The sequence below is a fragment of the Chelonoidis abingdonii genome, chromosome 13 (assembly GCF_003597395.2).
Source record: "Chelonoidis abingdonii isolate Lonesome George chromosome 13, CheloAbing_2.0, whole genome shotgun sequence".
In the NCBI taxonomy this organism is placed as follows: domain Eukaryota; kingdom Metazoa; phylum Chordata; order Testudines; family Testudinidae; genus Chelonoidis; species Chelonoidis abingdonii.
In genome coordinates, this window is record NC_133781.1 from 32221944 (window position 1) to 32240308 (window position 18365).

At 58.3% G+C, this 18365-nt stretch overlaps 1 protein-coding gene across 2 annotated transcripts in view; it reads left to right on the top strand.

The window, feature by feature from the left end:
* Positions 1-1746: 1746 nt before the first annotated feature.
* The window catches only part of TMC6 (transmembrane channel like 6), a 21126-nt gene continuing 4507 nt past the window's right edge, over positions 1747-18365 (top strand). Inside the window, exons 1-17 of one of the 2 annotated variants that reach the window (XM_032799152.2) lie at positions 1747-2151; positions 2945-3072; positions 4296-4412; positions 5147-5305; positions 6481-6586; positions 6800-6896; positions 7908-8162; positions 9097-9281; positions 9539-9683; positions 10678-10833; positions 11069-11244; positions 11637-11721; positions 13813-13910; positions 14097-14192; positions 15830-15905; positions 16237-16370; positions 16881-17057. In XM_032799152.2, the coding sequence (XP_032655043.1) occupies positions 2096-2151; positions 2945-3072; positions 4296-4412; positions 5147-5305; positions 6481-6586; positions 6800-6896; positions 7908-8162; positions 9097-9281; positions 9539-9683; positions 10678-10833; positions 11069-11244; positions 11637-11721; positions 13813-13910; positions 14097-14192; positions 15830-15905; positions 16237-16370; positions 16881-17057 (2246 nt within the window). In that variant the 5' untranslated portion in view covers positions 1747-2095. The remainder of the gene's footprint in view (positions 2152-2944; positions 3073-4295; positions 4413-5146; positions 5306-6480; positions 6587-6799; positions 6897-7907; positions 8163-9096; positions 9282-9538; positions 9684-10677; positions 10834-11068; positions 11245-11636; positions 11722-13812; positions 13911-14096; positions 14193-15829; positions 15906-16236; positions 16371-16880; positions 17058-18365) is intronic. The other variant, XM_032799155.2, reaches the window with a different exon arrangement.

Genomic DNA, 18365 nt, shown 5'->3' on the forward strand with positions numbered 1-18365 from the left:
GTGTGGGAGGGGCTCAGGGTTGGGGCAGGGGGTTGGGGTGTGGGCTGTGAGGTGGGGCTGGAAATGAGGGGTTCAGGGTGTGGAAGGAGGCTCAGGGCTCGGGGCAGGGTGTGGGCTGTGGGGTGGGGCTGGGGATGAGGGGGTTTGGGTGTGGGAGTGGCTCACAACTGGGGAAGGAGGTTGGAGTGTGGGCTGCGGGGTGGTGCTGGAAATGAGGGGTTCAGGGTGTGGAAGGACGCTCTGGGTTGGAGCAGAAGGTTGGGGTGTGGGCTGTGGGGTGGTGCTGGGAATGAGGGGTTCAGGATGTGGAAGGAGGCTCTGGGCTGGGGCAGGGAGTTGGGATGCAGGAGGGAGTCAGGGCTCTGGGCTGGGGGTGCAGGCTCTCGGGTGGGGCTAGGTGAGAGGGTTTGGGGTGCAGGAAGGGATTCTGGGTTTGGAGGGGCTCAGGGCTGGGGCGGGGGATTGGGGCATGGGTTTGGGGTGCTTTCCGCCTGTCCTGGCACTGCAGACCGCGCTGTGCCCTGGAAGCGGCCAGCAGCAGGCCTGGCTCCTAGGGAGAGGCGTGCAAGCAGCTCCGCATGGCTCTCGCCCGAAGGCACCACCTCCTCAGCTGCTGAGCTGGTGCTCGGGGCGGGGGCAGCATGCAGAGCCCCGTGGCCCCCCTGCCTAGAAGCCAGGCTCACTGCTGGCCGCTTCCGGGGGGAAGCACGGTGTTGGAGCAGGTAGGCACTAGCCTGCCTTAGCCAGGCACACGGCACTGCCGATGGGACTTTTAACGTCCCGGTCAGGGTGCTGACCAGAGCGACCCAGTGCCAAACTTTGAAAAACGCTGCCCTAGGTGAGCAGCTGTGCTGTGCCTGAGCTCAGGGCCTGGCCACTGAGCAGCCTTTGCTGGTGGACACGGGGCTGGGGTTAATCCCTGTGGCTAGTGACTCGAGCCCCTCGTGACTTTCATCCTCCCCATGGGGGACGCTGGCTTCTCCCCGGTGTAACCCTGGGACGGGGTAGGCATACCACCTCTGAAAGGTTGCTGACCCCTGTATTGGGATGTAGCAACGTTGTTGGACAGGGTCAGGGAGTCTGAGCAGCCACTGCCTTGCTGAGCTGTGAGCCTGGGGCCACCCCACTGTGCACCTGGCTGCATTAATAATCCAAGCCCAGAGCAAAGCCGCCTTTGGCCTAGGCGCAGCTGTATCCTGTGCCCAGCCCTTGGAGCTCCCCTGCAGCTCCCTGGGGTCAGACCCTGCCTCAGCAGTTCCACTTGCACCCAGGTACTGCTGATGGCCCTGTCCCAGGGCCCTGCTGACTGCCTTACAGGCAGTGCCACTGGGGCTGTGGGGCTTCCCAAGTGAGTAGGACTCTCTGAGAGAAGCATCTTGTGGGCAGAGGGAGCCTTGACCCCACTGATCTCTCCAGAGCTGGACTGGCCTCATCCTGTTGAACCCGGCAATCCCTGAGCATCTGGCTGGAACCCATTAGCCTGGAGCCCTGAGCCTGCGGGTTGGCTCACCCAGCAAGCAAGTCACAGAGCACAGCAGCTCCATTCGCTGCGTGACCTAACTTTGTGGGTGCCCAGGTACCACAGTGGTGAACCACATGAAAATACCTAGTCTCCTCCCGCCCTGGGAGCAGCCCCTAGGGCAGGATCTGCTAGCGCTGGGCCTGCAGCCCTGAGCCTGCTGCTGCGTCCGTGCTATCTGCACAGCAGGGTTGGTGCATGACGGAATCGCAGCTTTTGTCCCCTCCTCTCTTCCTTCCTCTTCGCTGCGTTTTGTGCCGTGCTGCCTGGCTCAGCACAGCCCGCGTGTTTCCGGGGACTCGCCTGGGAAGTGGCAGTGCCTAGCACACCCTTCTCCAGCAGTGGGACCCACTGCAGCCAGCCCTCTGCTTACTGGGCTGAATAGGATGGGGAATCGCCCCACCAGAGCCATTGGCTGTATTCTGCCCAGGCGTCCCATGTCTCACGCTCTGGGGTGGGGCCTGTTACAGATGATGAGAAGAGGGCGCTGCTGAGAGAGCGTGTTGTTTGGAGAACTCCAGGCCCTGGTGCTGTTTGGATTTGGGCCCTGAGCCGCTGGAGGGCAGAGAACCTGAGATGACCCAGCCAGTCTCATTCACCCTTTGTGTTCCGGAGAGCAGGGACGGTGCCAGGTCGGTTGCATGGTCAGTTGCCCCTCTGCTGCCTGGGAGGGGAGCACTGCGTCTGTCCCGACCTGCACCTCCAACGTGCCCATCACCGAGGTGTCTAGGGTCCATTTATGTAACTCGGCCACAGCAGCAGTCTCTGCTGCCTGCCAGGGGTGTGGTCCCTGGACTCTGCCCACTCCACTGGGGAACCTGTCCAGACACAGTCATTGCAGCGTGTCCTGCACATGGCAGCACTCGGGCTTCTCCCAGTCTGCAGTGGGAGGGAGCCCCTCAGTCCGAGCCATCCACCCTGAGACGCTCCCGCCAGCCCAGCCAGGAGAGTGTCCTGGTGGAGCGAGGCTGCTGCAGCAACAGCCTCCATTGTGGGGGCACTTGTCTGCCAGCCCCACGTGGGGACGGGGGCGGTGCAGCTCGGAACTTTCCTCCCTGGGGATACCGAGGGGAAACGGGAAGATTGTTGCAGCATGACCCTGTGCAGACAGAATTGTCCTGGGGTGGCAGTGAGTGTGACCCCCCTCGGGAGTCGCTCTGGGGCAGTGGTCCCATGGGCTCCGTGACCCTGCACAGTAGCAGTTCCACAGCCTTGGAACCCAGTCACGTCCCAAGGCCAGGGTCCTTGGGTACTTCTGGGATGCATCCAGGGGCTGCTGTGTCCCAGTGCCACCCCCATCCAGTTGAGAAGAGGATGCTGCTAGAATCTGGCATATTACGAACCTGTGACCTGGCCACTTCCCATCCTGAGCCGGGAAACAGGTAACAGTCATGGTGGGTATCTTGGCTTCCGTGTTTCCCACAGCCCAGATCTGAGCCTGTGCGATGAGAGTGCTGTGCACAATTCCTTCCAGCAGCTCCTGCAGGAGCAGAGCATGGAAGAGCCGGAGCTGGAGGAGCTGGAGCTGCAGGAGCTGACCCTTGGGGGCAGAGGTAAAGCAGTGACCTGCTGCATGCTGCACGGGTATATCTGGGGGCGCTTGGCAGCCCGAGAAGCTGTGTGTGTTACAGAGGGGGACAGGTTGTAGCTCAGATACGAAGCCTACTTTGTTGAGACTCTTCCTGACATTTACTTGTACAATGTTCCATCTTCCAAGCGCTCGCCAAGTAGAGTGACCAGGTGTCCGGTTTTTGACTGGAACACCTAGTCGAAAAGGGACCCTGCTGGCTCCAGTCAGCTGACCGGGCCATTAAAAGTCTGGTCTGTGGTGCTGCCTACCTGCCTCCGCTCTGTGCTGCACCCTGGAAGCAGGTCTGGCTCCTAGGTGTGTGTGGGGGGCCACGGGGCTCCATGCGCAGCCCTCGCCCTGAGCACTGACTCTGCACTCCCATTGGCTGGGAACTGTGGCCAGTGGGAGCTGTGGGGGCAGTGCCTGCGGGCAAGAGCAGCTTGCAGAGCCTCCTGGCCCTTCCCCCGTCCAGGAGCCGGACCTGCTGGCTGCTTCTGGGGCACAGCACACAGTTAGGACATGCAGGAAGCCCGCCTTTGCCCCCCCTCCCCCCCGTGCCGCTGATCAGGAGCCACCAGAGTAACCCCGCACCACATCCCCTGCCCCGGCCCTGAGCCCCCTCCTGTATCCCAAACCCCTCATCCCCGGCCCCACCCCTGAGCCCACACCCCAGTCAGAGCCCTCACCCTCTCCCACACCCCAACCCCCTGCCCCAGCCCAGTGAGAGTGAGTGAGGGCTGGGGAGACTGAGCCACTGACGGAGGGGGAATGTAGTGAGTAGGGGGCAGGACCGCAGCAGGGGGTGGGGCCTTAGGGAAGGGGTGGGGCTACGGTGTTCATTTTCGTGTGATTAGAAGGTTGGCAGCCCTGTCGCCAAGCTGTCGGGGGGGGCGCAGGGAGTTCAGGCAAGGATGCTGACGAGGGGGGCTCAGAGCCTTGAGCCGGGTGCTGGAACAGACAGACCCTGTGGGGGCCAGCAGGGGGCGCTCTGTTCCTGGGGTGCCTCTGGCCAATGCCACTGCAGGTGCCCCACAGGTGCCAGCAGCTCATCTCAGGGCCAGGCCTCTGCTCTGAACAGGTGCAGCCTGAGCGAGGGGTACGGGGAGCCCAGGCACAGAGCTGAGGGCTTGTCCCCGGCAGCCCACAGGGAATTCCCTCTCTGATCCCGATAGGCAGAGCTCAGTGCATTTTCTCGCCTTCTCCCAGAGAACCTGGCAGCTGGCCACACCGAGGCCTGGGAGGAGCCAGAGCCGAGGGGAGAGCACCCGGATTTCTCTTCAGCCACACTGCTGATCCTTGCCAACATGCCCAGCCGCACCATCGGTGAGCGTGAGCCCCGGGAAGCCAGCCATGCAGCCCTAACCCCAGCTCCATTCCTGCTGCCCGCCCCCAGCCTGGCCTGATCCCATACAGAGAGTGGGCTGAGGGGACTAGAGCCAAGAGTCCTGGGCCTGCTCATGGCTGCATAGCCCAGGCACCGGCTGGTCGTACCTCCCGACCCAGCTGGAGCAGCCCCAGGGCAGATCAGTGGTTCTCCAAGGGCCAAACCTGCCCCCACCTGCTCGCCCCAAGCTGTGTCTCTATACCAGTCCACCCAGCCACCTGCCCCAAACTGTGCCCCCGACCCTGCCCCATCAATACTACCCAGCCCTCACCCCAATATCATCCCACCATCACCTGCCTGTCCGCCCCAGGCTGCAGCCCCCCAACCTCCGCCAACACTACCCTGCACCTGCCTGCACCAAACTATGCCCCCCACCCCAACCCTACCGCATCCCCACCAACCCCACTTAGCCCCAGCCCCCACTGTAGGAAACTGAGCAGCCCAACCCCCCAGCTGGGATCCACATTTCATGAGGCAGATGGAAGCAAAGCTATGGGGAGGGTGACCCGATGCCTCTGCCTGGGGCAGCCTGCGAGGAGACCTGTTACTGGGGAGCTACCAGTTCCAGAGGCTGCCCTGAGCCCAACCAGCTGCCGATCGCCCGGCCCCACTAGTTCCCTGCACCGGAGAGCGCGCGTTCACTCGCACCCAGCGTGCTGGCTGTGTGTTCCAGGGCGCAGCCGAGGAGCCATCATCTCACAGTTCTACAACCGCACAGTCAAGCTTCACCGCCGGAGCAGCCGGCCGCCGCTGCGCCAGGTGTCCCGTTCTGCACGGCCCAGCCTGCGGCAGTATGACCTGGAGCTGGACTCTGGGCATGCAGAGCAGAAAGGTGAGTTGCCATTGCTGGAGCTGGCACCTGCTGGGAGTGCCATGCTGTCAAGGTTCTTTCCCCACTTTGAACTTTAGAGTACAAAAGTGGGGACCTGCATGAACGCTTCTAAGCTTAATTACTAGCTTAGATCTGGTAACGCTGCCACCAGCCAGAATTTAGTGTCTGGCACACTTCCTGTTCCCCCAAAACCTTCCCTGGGGAACACAGATCCAAACCCCTTGGATCTTAAAACAAGGAGTAATTAATCATCCCCCCTCCTTTCCCCTCGCCTTGAGAGGCTTCACACAGATCCAAACTCCTTAGGATCTTAAACAGGCGAATTATCACCATCCCCCTCCTTTTCCCCCACCTGGTGAGTTCAGACCCAATTCCCTTGGATCTTAAAACAAGGAAAATCAATCAGATTCTTAAAAAGAAAGCTTTTAATTAAAGAAAGAAAAAAGTAAAAATTATCTCTGTAAAATCAGGATGGAAAATGCTTTACAGGGTACTCAGATTCATATAGACCAGAGGGCCCCCCCAGCCTTAGATTCAAAGTTACAGCAAACAGAGGTAAAAATCCTTCCAGCAAAAGAAACATTTACAAGTTGAGAAAACAAACATAAGACTAATCTACCTTGCCTGGCTATTACTTACAATTTTGACACATGAAAGACTGATTCAGAAAGATTTGGAGAGCCTGGAGGGACGTCTGGTCCCTCTTAGTCCCAAGAGCGAACAACAAACAAAACAAAAAGCACAAACAAAGACTTCCCTCCACCAAGATTTGAAAGTATTTTGTCCCCCTATTGGTGTCAGCCAGGTTTACTGAGCTTCTTAACCTTTTACAGGTAAAAGAGACATTAACCCTTAACCATCTGTTTATGACACATGCACTGCGCAGGCTGCAGGGCCAGGCATCCCAGTGCCCCCCCCACCCCCGGACTGCCGGGGCAACATGTCCAGCGCCCGCCCCTTGGGATGGGGGAGGGGCAATGTATCCAGTGCCCCCCTGCTCAGGATGGCAGTGACGCTGAGCTGGGGCAATGGCCTGGAGTGGAATCCCTGCTCCCCCACAGCCTTGGCTGAGAACAGGCCGGTCCCTGCAGCCCATTTACATGGAGGCTCCCCGTCTTCTGCGAAGGGTGCCCCACTTTGCCCTGCATGATCCTTGCTGCGCTTCTCCTCCACAGACGCACAGAGCCTGCTGGTGAAGGAGCTGCAGAGCCTCTCGAGCAGCCAGAGGAGCCATATGCTGCAGGCGATGCCCGTGAGCCTGGCAGAGAAACGCAGCCTCAGGTCCGTCCTCCCAGGGGAAGCAGCAGGTGCTAGCTCTGCCCTGCACCTACGTGGAGTCTCTCTGGGCTGAGGGACCTGGGTGGGGTGGGGGCTCAGCCTGGGGGTGAATAGAGCAGGCCAGTGTCCTGCGGGTGGTGTGGGGCCTCCCGAGAGCAGAGCTGTCCCCTCCCGCATGGCATCGGAGCCCTGGTGTGACGGAACTGTGTGTTGCAGGCAGGAGTTGGGTGGACACAGAAGCACCCTGAGGAAACCCGACAGGACCAGGAGGTCTTTGTCCTGCTGTGGCCAACTCAAACACATCTTCCTCACAGTAAGTCCTGCCCCCCCACTGCAGATGCCAGCACCAGCCACTGGGCCAGGAGGAGCGGATGAGATTTTTGTCTGGAGAAACCTGGTACCTCTCGCAGAGTCAAAGGTCCTGTGCTGCAGGACAGGAGCCCCTGATCGCCTCTCCCTCCCGCACTGCCCACAGCCAGGCTGTGGCCTCTGGCTGAGCCCTGCAGTTCACCCAGGCCCTGCTGCAGACCTGTCTCTCGCTGGCTGATTTCCCCCGTTGTTTATGAAGCAGCTCAGATAAATTCAGAGCTAGGTGGAGCCCCCCAGGGATAGGGGTCCCTGGGCACTCTCCAGCGGCCATGGGAACAGGTGCCTTGCCTGGCCCGCTGCGTGTTCTGGGAAGCTGAAGACTCGGGATTTCTGCTAGGAAGGGGACAGGGGAGGGTCTAGCCCAGAACTCACCGGCCGGTGAGATTTTGTTAGTGCCACTCGGGGTTCTCTCCTTGTGATGCTGAGTCCTCACTGCCTGGAGCTGTCGCTGGCATTGGGCAAGGACCTGCCCGGGCTGAGCCCTGGTGAATGGTGGGGGGCCCCGGTTCTGGTAGGTGAACAGAGGCCCTTAGCTGGTGACAGCCCTTCCCCCGGTGACTCCAGCAGTGCAGCCCGAACAGCTCCAGATGCTCATGGGACACCTGCTCCCAGTCCTGAGACGTGATGCTTAAAGGACACAAACCATTCCAGTCACAGCTGCCATTGTGCTCAGCTCCCAGGGGCGTGGTACGTCTCTGTCCATCCCGTCTGTGCCTCTGGGCCTCTCAGCAAAACCCTGGCTGGAGTAGCCGAGTGGAAGGAAGGCAGAGGGGCTGGGAGCAGCAGAGGGAGAGCACAGCAGGCTAGAGTCTAGGAGTTGAGCCCTGCGAGATGGTGGCAGCATGTGCATTGCAGTGATTCCCACGGCTGAGAGGGGAGGTTGAGGGGCTGCAGGGCTGGCTCAGACAGGTTGGCCCTGGCCCCCTTTTCTGATCTGGGTTCTGTTCCCCTCCAGGGGTTCCGGAGTCTCTGGGATGGGTTCCTCTCCCTCCTCCACTCCCTCCAGCCCTGGCATCGTTCCCTGAAGCAGATCAGTGGCCGCTTCGGCTCCAGTGTCTTGTCCTACTTCCTCTTCCTCAAGACACTTCTCACGTTCAACGTCTTCTTGTTCCTGACCCTCTTGATCTTCGTGGTAGCCACGCAGGCTGCGTACCCCCCAGCCGCCAAGAACAGCAGGCTCTTTACGGGGCTCGAGCTCCTCACTGGGGCGGTGAGTACTGCGCTGGAGGGTGAGATCTCAGAGACCCACCTCCCTCTGTCTGCATCCCCCAGCCCCAGGGCAGCAGCCACATGCCCTACTGCCACTCAGTGTTCAGGCACAGACAGGATCTGCACTCCCTCCTCAGCAGGAGCTGTGCTTCCAGCCAAGAGCGAAGTGCCTAAGCTTGATAAGTTTATGGAGCGGCTTGTGATGGATGTTAGATGGGATGGGATCTGAGTTACTACAGAGAATTCTTTCCTGGATGCTGGCTAGTGAGTCTTGCCCACATGCTCAGGGTTTAGCTGATCGCCATATTTGGGGGTTGGGAAGGAATTTTCCTCCAGGGCAGGTTGGCAGAGGCCCTGGGGGTTTTTCATCTTCCTCTGTAGCATGGGGCACCGATCAGTTGCTGGAGGATTCTCTGCACCTTGAAGTCTTTAATCCATGATTTGAGGACTTCAATGGCTCAGACACAGGTTTGTTACAGGAGTGGGTGGGTGAGGTTCTGTGCCCTGCATTGTGCAGGAGGTCAGACTAGATGATCATAATGGTCCCTTCTGACCTTAAAGTCTATGATTCTATGAATGGCCTGTGCTGGGCACTTCAGAGAAAGGCGCTCCCGTCCCTGCAATAGGGCATGGGCTCTGCTGTACAGCAGCTGTACCCTGCACAGGATTTCTTTAGCCCGGACGGGGTCTGGATCCCAGAGACCGGCAGGGCAGGAGAGGGAGTGGCACTGCGTCACGGTTCCTGGAGCCCAGAGATCATAGAAACATCAGGCTGGAAGGGACCTCGAGAGGCAGGACCAAGAAACCCGAGACCCACTTGGGTTTGTCCATCCTGTTCCTAAAGCCGTCCAGGACAGGGATCCACACCTCCCTTGGGAGCTCCTGCTCTGCAGCTGCAGGAGGCAGCACGGCCCATTCCTGTTCTCTCCCTGCAGGGCTCCTTCACTCAGACTCTGATGTACTATGGCTACTTCAGTAACTTCACCCTGAACGACCCCTGCACCCCTGTCAGCAGCAGCTGCCAGCCCGGCAGAGGCCATCTCCCATACAACATGCCTCTGGCCTACGTCTTCACCACTGGGGTCTCCTTCTTCATTACGTGCATCCTGCTGGTGTACAGGTAAGGAGCCTCCCTGCTCGCTGGCTGTGCCTTGCATTATTCTCCCTGCTGCCCTCATCTGCACACCTTCCCCACCCCCACCCCTGCCTGACCTCTGGGCACAGGGCCAACCCTGTCTGGGCTATTGGATGACCTCTGCCCCTTGACTTACCCGAGCCCCACGCTCCCCACGGCAGCCGCTGGTGGCTCAGAAATGCCCTCCCCCGTTCCTTCTCTTCTCTCTGCAATCTCCATTCCCTGGCTGCTCCTCCTTCCAGCATGTCCCGATCCTTTGGCGAGAGTTACCGCGTGGGCAGCACATCGGGGGACTTTGCCATCAAAGTGTTCTGCACCTGGGACTACAAGGTGATCCAGAGACGCTCTGTCAGGCTGCAGAACGAAAACATCCGGACACAGCTGAAGGCGAGTGCTGCGCAGAGGAGTTCCACCTGGCTCCAGGCTCATTGAGACAGGGCCTGGGTTGGCCACAGGGTTCAGACAATGGCCTGAGACTTGGCAGATGTGGATTCAGCTCCTGGCTCTGCCACATTCTCCTTGTGAGACCTTGGGCAAGTCCCTTAATCTCTGTGCCTCAGTCCCCATCTGTTAAAACCATGGGGCAACACTGCCTGTTCTGGCTGTCTAGGGAGCTGGGAAGCCCTTGGAGTTAGGAACTCTTTTTCTTTCCTAGTGTGCAAGTAGCACTTAGCCCCAGGCACCCCAGGGCTCAGTGGGACCTGGTACACTGGGACCTGTGAGCACTACCCCAGTTATAACAATATCACTGATCATATTATAGATTCAGTTCCTCTGCTGGGGACCAAACGGGGCAGACTTTACCCTCACAGCACTGCTTGTGCCCTGCAGCCCAGACTCACAGCCGCCCCTGCCCCCCTCCCCTAGCTCTGCCGGTGCCTCTCACTACTGCGCTGCACCCTCGGCCCTGCTGTTTTACTCCTGGGCTGCTCCTGAGCCAGGAATGACCACTGTGGTGGCTTTGTGACTGGGTAAGCTGGGGATTAAATCAAAGCCACAAAAGTCACTTTCACTTGTGACCTAAGGCAGGGTTTGAGCCTGAATCCCCACAGCTGACAGACGGGTGTGTTACACCAGGGCCTGGCCCATTCCCCAAGGATCGACCCCTGCCCTAGTGTTGGAATATCCCCTCTTCTGCCCCTTGGGACAACAGCTCCCTTGGTGCATCCAAAGACCCTGAGTCCTTCCCCTCTGTAGAACCGTTTGGCTGCTTCTCGGATCCATTCCACCACTCCCTTCTTCCCGGGGAGGCGTTCGCCGCTCCAGACTTGCAGCCCATTGCCAGCGAATGCTGTGCCCGCCTGTCAGCGCCAGAACCACTGGAGGCTGCCTGGCAACATCGGTACCAGTCGGGACAGTCTATAACATTGGTGTTTTGCAGGAGCTGCTAGGAGAGCAGCAGTCTAAGTCCCACCCAATGAGCCTGTGCAGGAAGCTGGGCAGGATGGTGATTCTCAGTCTGGCCTGGGCAGTGTCCGTGGGCACCGTCTTAGGCTGTAGCATCACAGTGTATTACTTCGCCGAACACATGCTCAAGGTGAGTGCTGGCCTCTCAGAAGGGGCTGTCATCTCTGCCTGGAGGGGCATCCCAGGCTTTCCCCAGGGTAGCAGGGAGGAGGCTGATTCGCTGGGCTAGGCTCTAGAGATGTGGGCAGCAGCACCGTTCCCGAGAGGCTAGGGATGTTCTGGTGCAGTCAGAGTCCAGTGTCAGGTGATTCAGGAGCTTGTGTGTGGTCCACAGGCCAGTAATCCCCTTGGTTCCTGCTTTCCAGGTGCACCAGGACAGTCGAGACGAGGGGAGCAGCGAGGTCCAGCAGGAAGCCCTCCTGCTGGCTCTGCCTGTGGTGGTGTCTCTGATGAACCTGGTGATGCCGTACCTGTATAACCTGCTGGCAGCCTGGGAGAAGCAGGAGTCTCCAGCGCTGGAGGTGTACGTGGCCATCTGCAGGTAAGGCAGTGGGAGTGGGGCGTAGTCCCCTCCCTCTGAGTTGCTGTGCTACAGCTAGAAATCCAGCACTGGGAGCCCGGGACACCCTGAAGGACCTGGACTTGAGCACCCCTATCAGTGAGCCATAGGCCTTCTGTCTTCCTCCTTCTCCTTAGCACCCGTGGGTTCCGGGGCAGGCCTGGGCTGCCCCAGATGGACAATGGAAATGAATGCAGCTGGTGCCTTCCACCACCAGGCGCTCTGCACCTGGATCTCTGAGCAGCTGAATGGAGCAGGCGAGCTCACATGCTTCTGCCCACTGGAGCTCTCTGTCCGTCCCTCCCTGCTCCTCTTGCTGGCATGGGATCGCTCGCTCTCTGATGTCCCTCTCTCCCTTTTTCTTTCGTCTGGAGGAATTTGATTCTGAAGATGATTGTCCTGGGGCTGCTGTGTTATCACTGGCTGAGTCGGAAGATGGGATACTCCACGGAGGACAATGTCAGTCTGAATTGGTTGCAACCTCTGCTTGTTGAGAGCTGGGCCCTTGCAGCTCTGGGCCTCGGCACCCAGCCCACACTCATGGGCTGTGCAGAAATGAGGGTTAAATGGGTTTTTTGAATGCTGAGGGAACAAGAGCTACTCGGAGCTCCTGAATAGCTCGATTGCACACTTCAGAGAGAGGAGCGCTCATTTCAGCTCTCCCATTGGCCCAGGGATGTTGGGACAATCTCCTACCCCTGCTGTGCTGGGTTTGGATTATCAGAACAGATCCCAAAATAAATATGAGTCAACAATGTAACACACTGCAAAAAAAGCAAACATCCTTCTGGGATGTATTAGCTTGAGTGCTGTGAGCAAGACATGAGAAGTAATTCTTCTGCTCTGCTCAGTGCTGATTAGGCCTCAACTGGAGTATTATGTCCAGTTCTGGGTGCCACATTTCAGGAAGGATGTGGACAAGTTGGAGAAAGTGCAAAGAAGAACAACAAAAATGATTTAAAGGTCTAGAAAACATGAGCTATGAAGGGAAATTGAAAAACCTGGGTTAGTTTAGTCTGGAGAAGAGAAGACTGAGGGGGACATAACTACTTTCAAGTACGTAAAAGGTTGTTAAAAGAATTAGGGAGAAAAATTGTCCTCTTTAACCTCTGAGGCTAGGACAGGAAGCAAGGGGCTTACATTGTAGCAACGGAGGTTTAGGTTGGACCTTAGGAAAAACTTCCTGTCACTGTGGTTAAGCACTGGAATAAATTGCCTAGGGATGCTGTGGAATCTCCATCATTGGAGATTTTTAAGAGCAGGTTAGACAAACACCTCTCAGGGATGGTCTAGGTTAGTGGTCACCAACCGGTCAAATGTGATCAACTGGTCGATCCTGGGGACTCTCCCAGTCGATCGTGATCTCCAGTAGTGTAGCAGGCCTGCAGCTGAGGCAGGCTCCCTGCATGCCCTGGCCCCACCCTGCTCCCAGAAGCGGCCAGCATGGCCCCAGGAGGGAGAGGGGCAGGGGTCTCTGTGTACTGCTCCTGCCTGCAAGCACACACACACCCAGCAGCTCCCATTGGCTGGGAACGGGGAACTGTGGCCAATGAGAGCTTTGGGGTCAGTGCCTGCAGAGAGGGGCAGCAAGAGCCATCTGCCCCCCTGCTCCCCCCAGGGGCCGCAGGGGCATGTTGGCCTCTTCCAGGAGAAGCGTGGGGCTGGGGCAAGCATGGAGCCTGCCTTAGCCTCACTCGCTGCCAACTGAGGTAAGTGCTGCCCAGTGGGAGGCCGCACCCCACCCTCCAGCCCTGAGCCCCCTCCTAGAGCCAGCACCCCATACCCCCTCCTGCATCCCAACACTCTACCCCAGCCCGGATCCCACTTCTGCACCCAAACACCCTCCCAGAGCTTGCATCCCTCACCCCCTCCTGCACCCCAACCCCCTGCCCCAGGTTCAGCCTGGAGCCCCCTCCCACACTGCAAACCCCTCAGCCCTAGCCCAGAGCCCGCACCCACCCCCAAACCTCAAGCCCCTGCCCTTGCCCAGTGAAAGTGAGTGAGGGTGGAGGAGAGTGAGCAACAGAGAGAGGCGGGAGATGGAGTGAGCAGGGCAGGGCTTTGAGGAAGGGGCAGGGTAAATCTTGGGTTGCCCTTAAATTTAAAAAGTGATCTTGGGCATAAAATGGTTGGAGACCCCTGGGCTAGATAATACTTAATCCTGCCACAAGTGCCGGGGACTGGACTAGAGACCTCTCGAGGTCCCTGCCAGTCCTGCGATTCTGTGACCATTGCAGCCCTTGCCATGGGAAGGGATGGCACAAGGTCCCAAGTTCCCCTTGCCCAGAGACAGAGTGCTGTGGGCTGAATGCTCACTGGCTAGGTTTGGCCAGCGAGTGAGAATGTTGCCAGCCCACTGGTTGCCATGGGAAGAGTGCCTTAGCAGGCACAGCACCAAGCAGGAGTGCCCCACTGTTGAGGGAGCTACAGGTTGAGCAGATCCCAGGGCAGGTGTTCGCAGACCTTGCTTGGGGGCCACGGGAGAGCTGGTGGGAGGAGGGAGCCATCTCTACCCCCTTCCCTGATGCCATCTATGCCTGTGTTTTCCAGTGCTGGGAGACGTCAGTGGGGCAGGAGCTGTACCGCTTTGTGGTGATGGATTTCGTGTTCACGCTCCTGGACACTTTCCTTGGGGAGCTGCTCTGGAGGTAACGGTCATGCGGTGCCCATCCCTGGTGCTGGGGCCTCCCTGGCTCTGCCGGGCAGAGGCAGCTCTGGCTTGCTGGGACATTGGCACATCTTGCTTGCAAGGTGGATCTCTGCTAGAGTGCAAGTTCAGGGGCTGAGTGTCCTGCAGCCTCAGCCCTTTGAGAGTCTCTTTCTCTGTCTTCCAGGCTCATCTTGGAGAAGAAGCTGATGAGGAAGCAGAGGCCTGAGTTTGACATTGCCCGGAACGTGCTGGAGCTGATCTATGGGCAGACCCTGACCTGGTGAGGCATCTCCCCCCACCCGCCATAACCCCATGGAGCTAGAGCCTCTTCCCAGAACCAGGAGAGGCAGATCAGTTTACAAGCCGATTAGCTGCTGCCAAATGACATGGGTGCTTCTGGCTGCGTCAGGCAGGGGCTCAGATACAGAGCAGCATGCACCTTTTAACCCCCTCTGCACACACAGCCCCCCTGGGAGCAAGAACACCCCACATGGGAAGGTGCCCGACTGCAGGGCGTTTACGCTGCAGGGCTGCGGGCAGGATAGGAGCATGCATGGAAGGAGGGCGAGTGCATGAATGGCCACGCTTTGGGGGCCAGATGTAAGTTCAGGATTATGATTCCCTCGCAACCCGCAGCAGGACTCGTGTCAATGGCAGAACAAGGCCTTATTTGTGATTCGGTCAGTGCTTGTCACATCCAGCCCCACTCAGGCCATCCCAGTTTCTGCCCTTTTGTTTCTCTTCTCTCCCATCCTCCTTTCTCTCCAAGTAGCCTCTGTTCTTCCTGCATCTCCTTCCCGCAGCAATTCCCCATTCCCAGCCTCTGGCTGCACGCCCGCCCCCTTCCTGCTCCAACTGCTCAACCAGCCCTTGTGGGCACTGGGTGTCTGAGCCGACGGTCCAGCCAGACTCATGGTGGAGTTCCTCTGTCTGAGTCACGCAGGCACCACACACCGGTTGCACTCCTCTCACATGTAGCCAATTTTCTCTGTAGACACAAGGGCGAGAAACTCACTGTGTGGAAAAGGAAAGGGGAAAGGCTGCGCTGTCTGGGGGCGGCAAGGGGGCGGCGCCAGTGGGCAGGCTGAATCGGGCCCCTGGACCATGCAGTCTGGGTGTGAGCGGGGTGGGGGGGGGGGGCATGTCAGGCAGCCAAATAGGGCCCCTGGCACCTGCGCAGGTCTGGGTCCCATGCGCAGGAGCCACGTCGGTGGCAGGCCGGATTTTTTCGGGGCCCGTGGCACGCGCCAGTCTGGCGGGGCCATCGGTCGCGGCAGGCCAGATCGCGGCCCCTGGGCCGCGCAGTCGGGGGGGGGCGTGGCCAGGCCAGATCAGGGACCCTGGGCTGTCCATGTGGGTTGGTGGGTGGGGGGGCCCCATCAGTGGACAGGCCGAGATCGGGCCTGGTGCCCGCAGTCTGGACGTGTCAGGGGGGCCCCGTCAGTGGACAGGCCGGATCAGGCCCCTGGGCTGCGCAGTCCGGGTGGGGGTGGTGAGGTCAGGGGGCAAGCCGGATCGGGCCCCTGGGCCATACAGTCTCGGTGCGGCAGGGGGCCCCGTCGGTGGACAGGCCGGATCGGGCCCCTGGGCCATACAGTCTCGGTGCGGCAGGGGGCCCCGTCGGTGGATAGGCCGGATCGGGCCCCTGGGCCGTGCCATGTGGGGATGGCAGGGGGCCGCGTGGCCGGGGAGGCCAGATAAGACTGGCTTTGTGGGCTTCCACTGCCATTGGACGAGAGTGCATCTCCTGCCCCCCTGAGCTCCCAGAGGTTCCCCTGCAGCTGCCCATTGCCCACGTGGGAGGCCCCACAGCTGGAGGAGAACAAGGCAATGACCATGCTGCCCCCTGGCTGGGGCCACTGGCTCCTGGGGGGTGGAGGAGAGCCGGGCTCGCACAACTTTCCTTCTTTCTTTCAGGCTGGGGGTTCTCTTCTGCCCCCTCCTCCCAGCTGTCCAGATCCTCAAGCTGGTGCTCCTGTTCTACATCAAGAAGGTAAGTGTCCACACCCACTGGCCTTTGCTCCCAGCTGCTGTTCTGCCTCAGCAGCACTCGCTGTCCAGAGCCGGGAGATCTAGAGGCTGGACTAGTGGAGGGGTCCCCGCCTCGTTTTATATTCAGCTCTGTCCAGAAAGGGGGGAAAGCTCCCTGGGAAGGGAGAGGAAGGGTCAGGCAGGCATTCCTCACCTGCACCAGTTCTCGCCCTCTGCATTTCTATTAGCCTGGGACTCCCCAAGCCCAGAGAGCATCTGTCCTGTATGCCGGCTGAGGGGGGGTGTTACACACCGCTCAGAAGTTAGTAGCTGGTTTAACTCTGTATCTCCAGACCAGCCTGATGAAGAACTGCCAGTCTCCCAGCAAGCTGTGGTGCGCATCTCACATGAGCACAGTCTTCATCACCCTCCTGTGCTTCCCCTCCTTCCTGGGCGCCGCCATCTTCCTCTCCTACACCATCTGGGCGTGAGTAGATGGTTTGTGTAACGAGAACCGCCCAAGCCTACAGAGAGAATGGAGGCAACCAGCCCTGGGATCTGACTTTTCTTCCCTCCCCCTCTCCCTGCAACCTCCCAATGCTTTGGTCCCAGTCAGCCTTTGTGTCCCGTCTGCTCTTCGGGGCTGGGCCTGTCTCGGAGCTTCAGCACTGTATGAATAAAGGCAGCCAGGGGATATTTCTGCAGAGAGGATTCACCTGCCTCCGACTCAGCCCTGTGGTTTCTAAACACCTGTGCACTGCTGGAGGCGGGGCAGGGAGGTGGGGGTTCTGGGATCAAATCACTGCTCAAGGAAGTCTTTCCTGGTGCATGGCTGCCCATTCTAGGTGGCATGGAAATCAGATCTGTGTTGTTTCTTGAGGTAGCATCTAGAATCCACCCCGAAGACACAAAGCCCAGGTCAGGCGGTGGTTCCAGTAGCAAGTGAATTGCAGCTGGAAGTAGCCATTTGACTTTCACCTGCTCTTTGTCTGCCCAGAGTGAAACCATCCATAGCATGTGGCCCGTTCCGGATGCAGGAGACCATCTACAAGTCAGGGAAGACTTGGATTCAAGAGCTGGAGAAATCCAGCCCAAACATCACCTGGTTCACCTGGATCCACCAACACCTGGTGGAAAACACCTTCTTCCTGTTCTTTGTGTCTGGAGTCCTGCTGTGAGTATGACTGAACTCAGAATCCAAACCTGAAAACTACAGGCAAACGCACCAGGCTGGACTCCCCGTAGTGAGACTAGCCGCTCCGTCACTTCCCCAGGGGTTCAGTCCTTGTATTTTGAGCTGCCTGGTCAGCCAGGACAGTGTCACCCAGGAGCATTCCTGCCTCTCATAGACTCATAAGTCAGAAGGGACCAATATGATCATCTAGTCTGACCTCCTGCACAAAGCAGGCCACAGAACCCTACCCATCTACTTCTGTAACAACCCCTAACCTATGTCCGAGTTATTGAAGTCTTCAAATTGTGGTTTGAAGACCTCAAGCTGCAAAAAAAGAAGAGAGATATACGTAATAGGTGAATATTAATAGTGTAAAAGTGCAAGGGTCGTGATTTAGGTTAAGATATAAGAAATTTTAGATATATATTGGGGACGCATCCGTTGGAGCGCGGAGGAGGAGAAGGACCTTGGAGTTAATGGTTATCGAGGATGGACTATGAGCTGCCAATGCGATATGGCCGTTTAAAAAAGCAAATGCGGTTTTATGATGCTAGGGAAGTATTTCCAGCAAGATATAGGAGGTGTTAGTACCGTGTATAGGCGCTGGTGGAGACCCCACTGGATTATTGCTGTGCAGCTTCTGGGTCTCCAGTTTTGAGAAGGATGAATTCAAATGGAGACAAGTGCAGAGACAGCGGACTCCAGTGATGATCCTTTGAGAATAGAGACCTGCCTTTATGAAGGAGATCACGAGCTTGGCTTGTTAGCCTGGCCAAACAGAAGGCTGGGGGGGATATGCTTGCTCTATATACAATATACGGGGGAATTAACATTAGGGAGGGAGAAAATTATTCTTAAGCTTAGTACTAACTGTGACACAAGACATGGTACAAATGGACTTAGGAAGTTTAGACTTGAAATTAGATCAGGTTCTCACCATTCGAGAGTGAAGTTTGGAACAGCTTCAAGGGGACTATGTGGGGCAAAAAGACATATCTGGCTAAGATAAGCTGATAGTTATGGAAGGGATGGTATGATAGGAATGTTAAATTTTTGGCAATTGATCTTTGATTATCAGCAGATAAGTCTGCTCATGGTCTGTGATGGTGATGTTGGATGGGATGGATTGAGTTACTGCAGAGTTCTTTTCTGAGGCTGGCTTGGTGAGTCTTGCCAACATGCTAGGGTTTCGTGAATTGCCATATTGGGGGCGGGCCAGAATATTCCTCCGGCAAATTGGTAGATGGCCCTGGAGGTTTTTCACTTCTCTGCAGCGTGGGGCATGGGTCACTTGCCTGGTGGACTCTC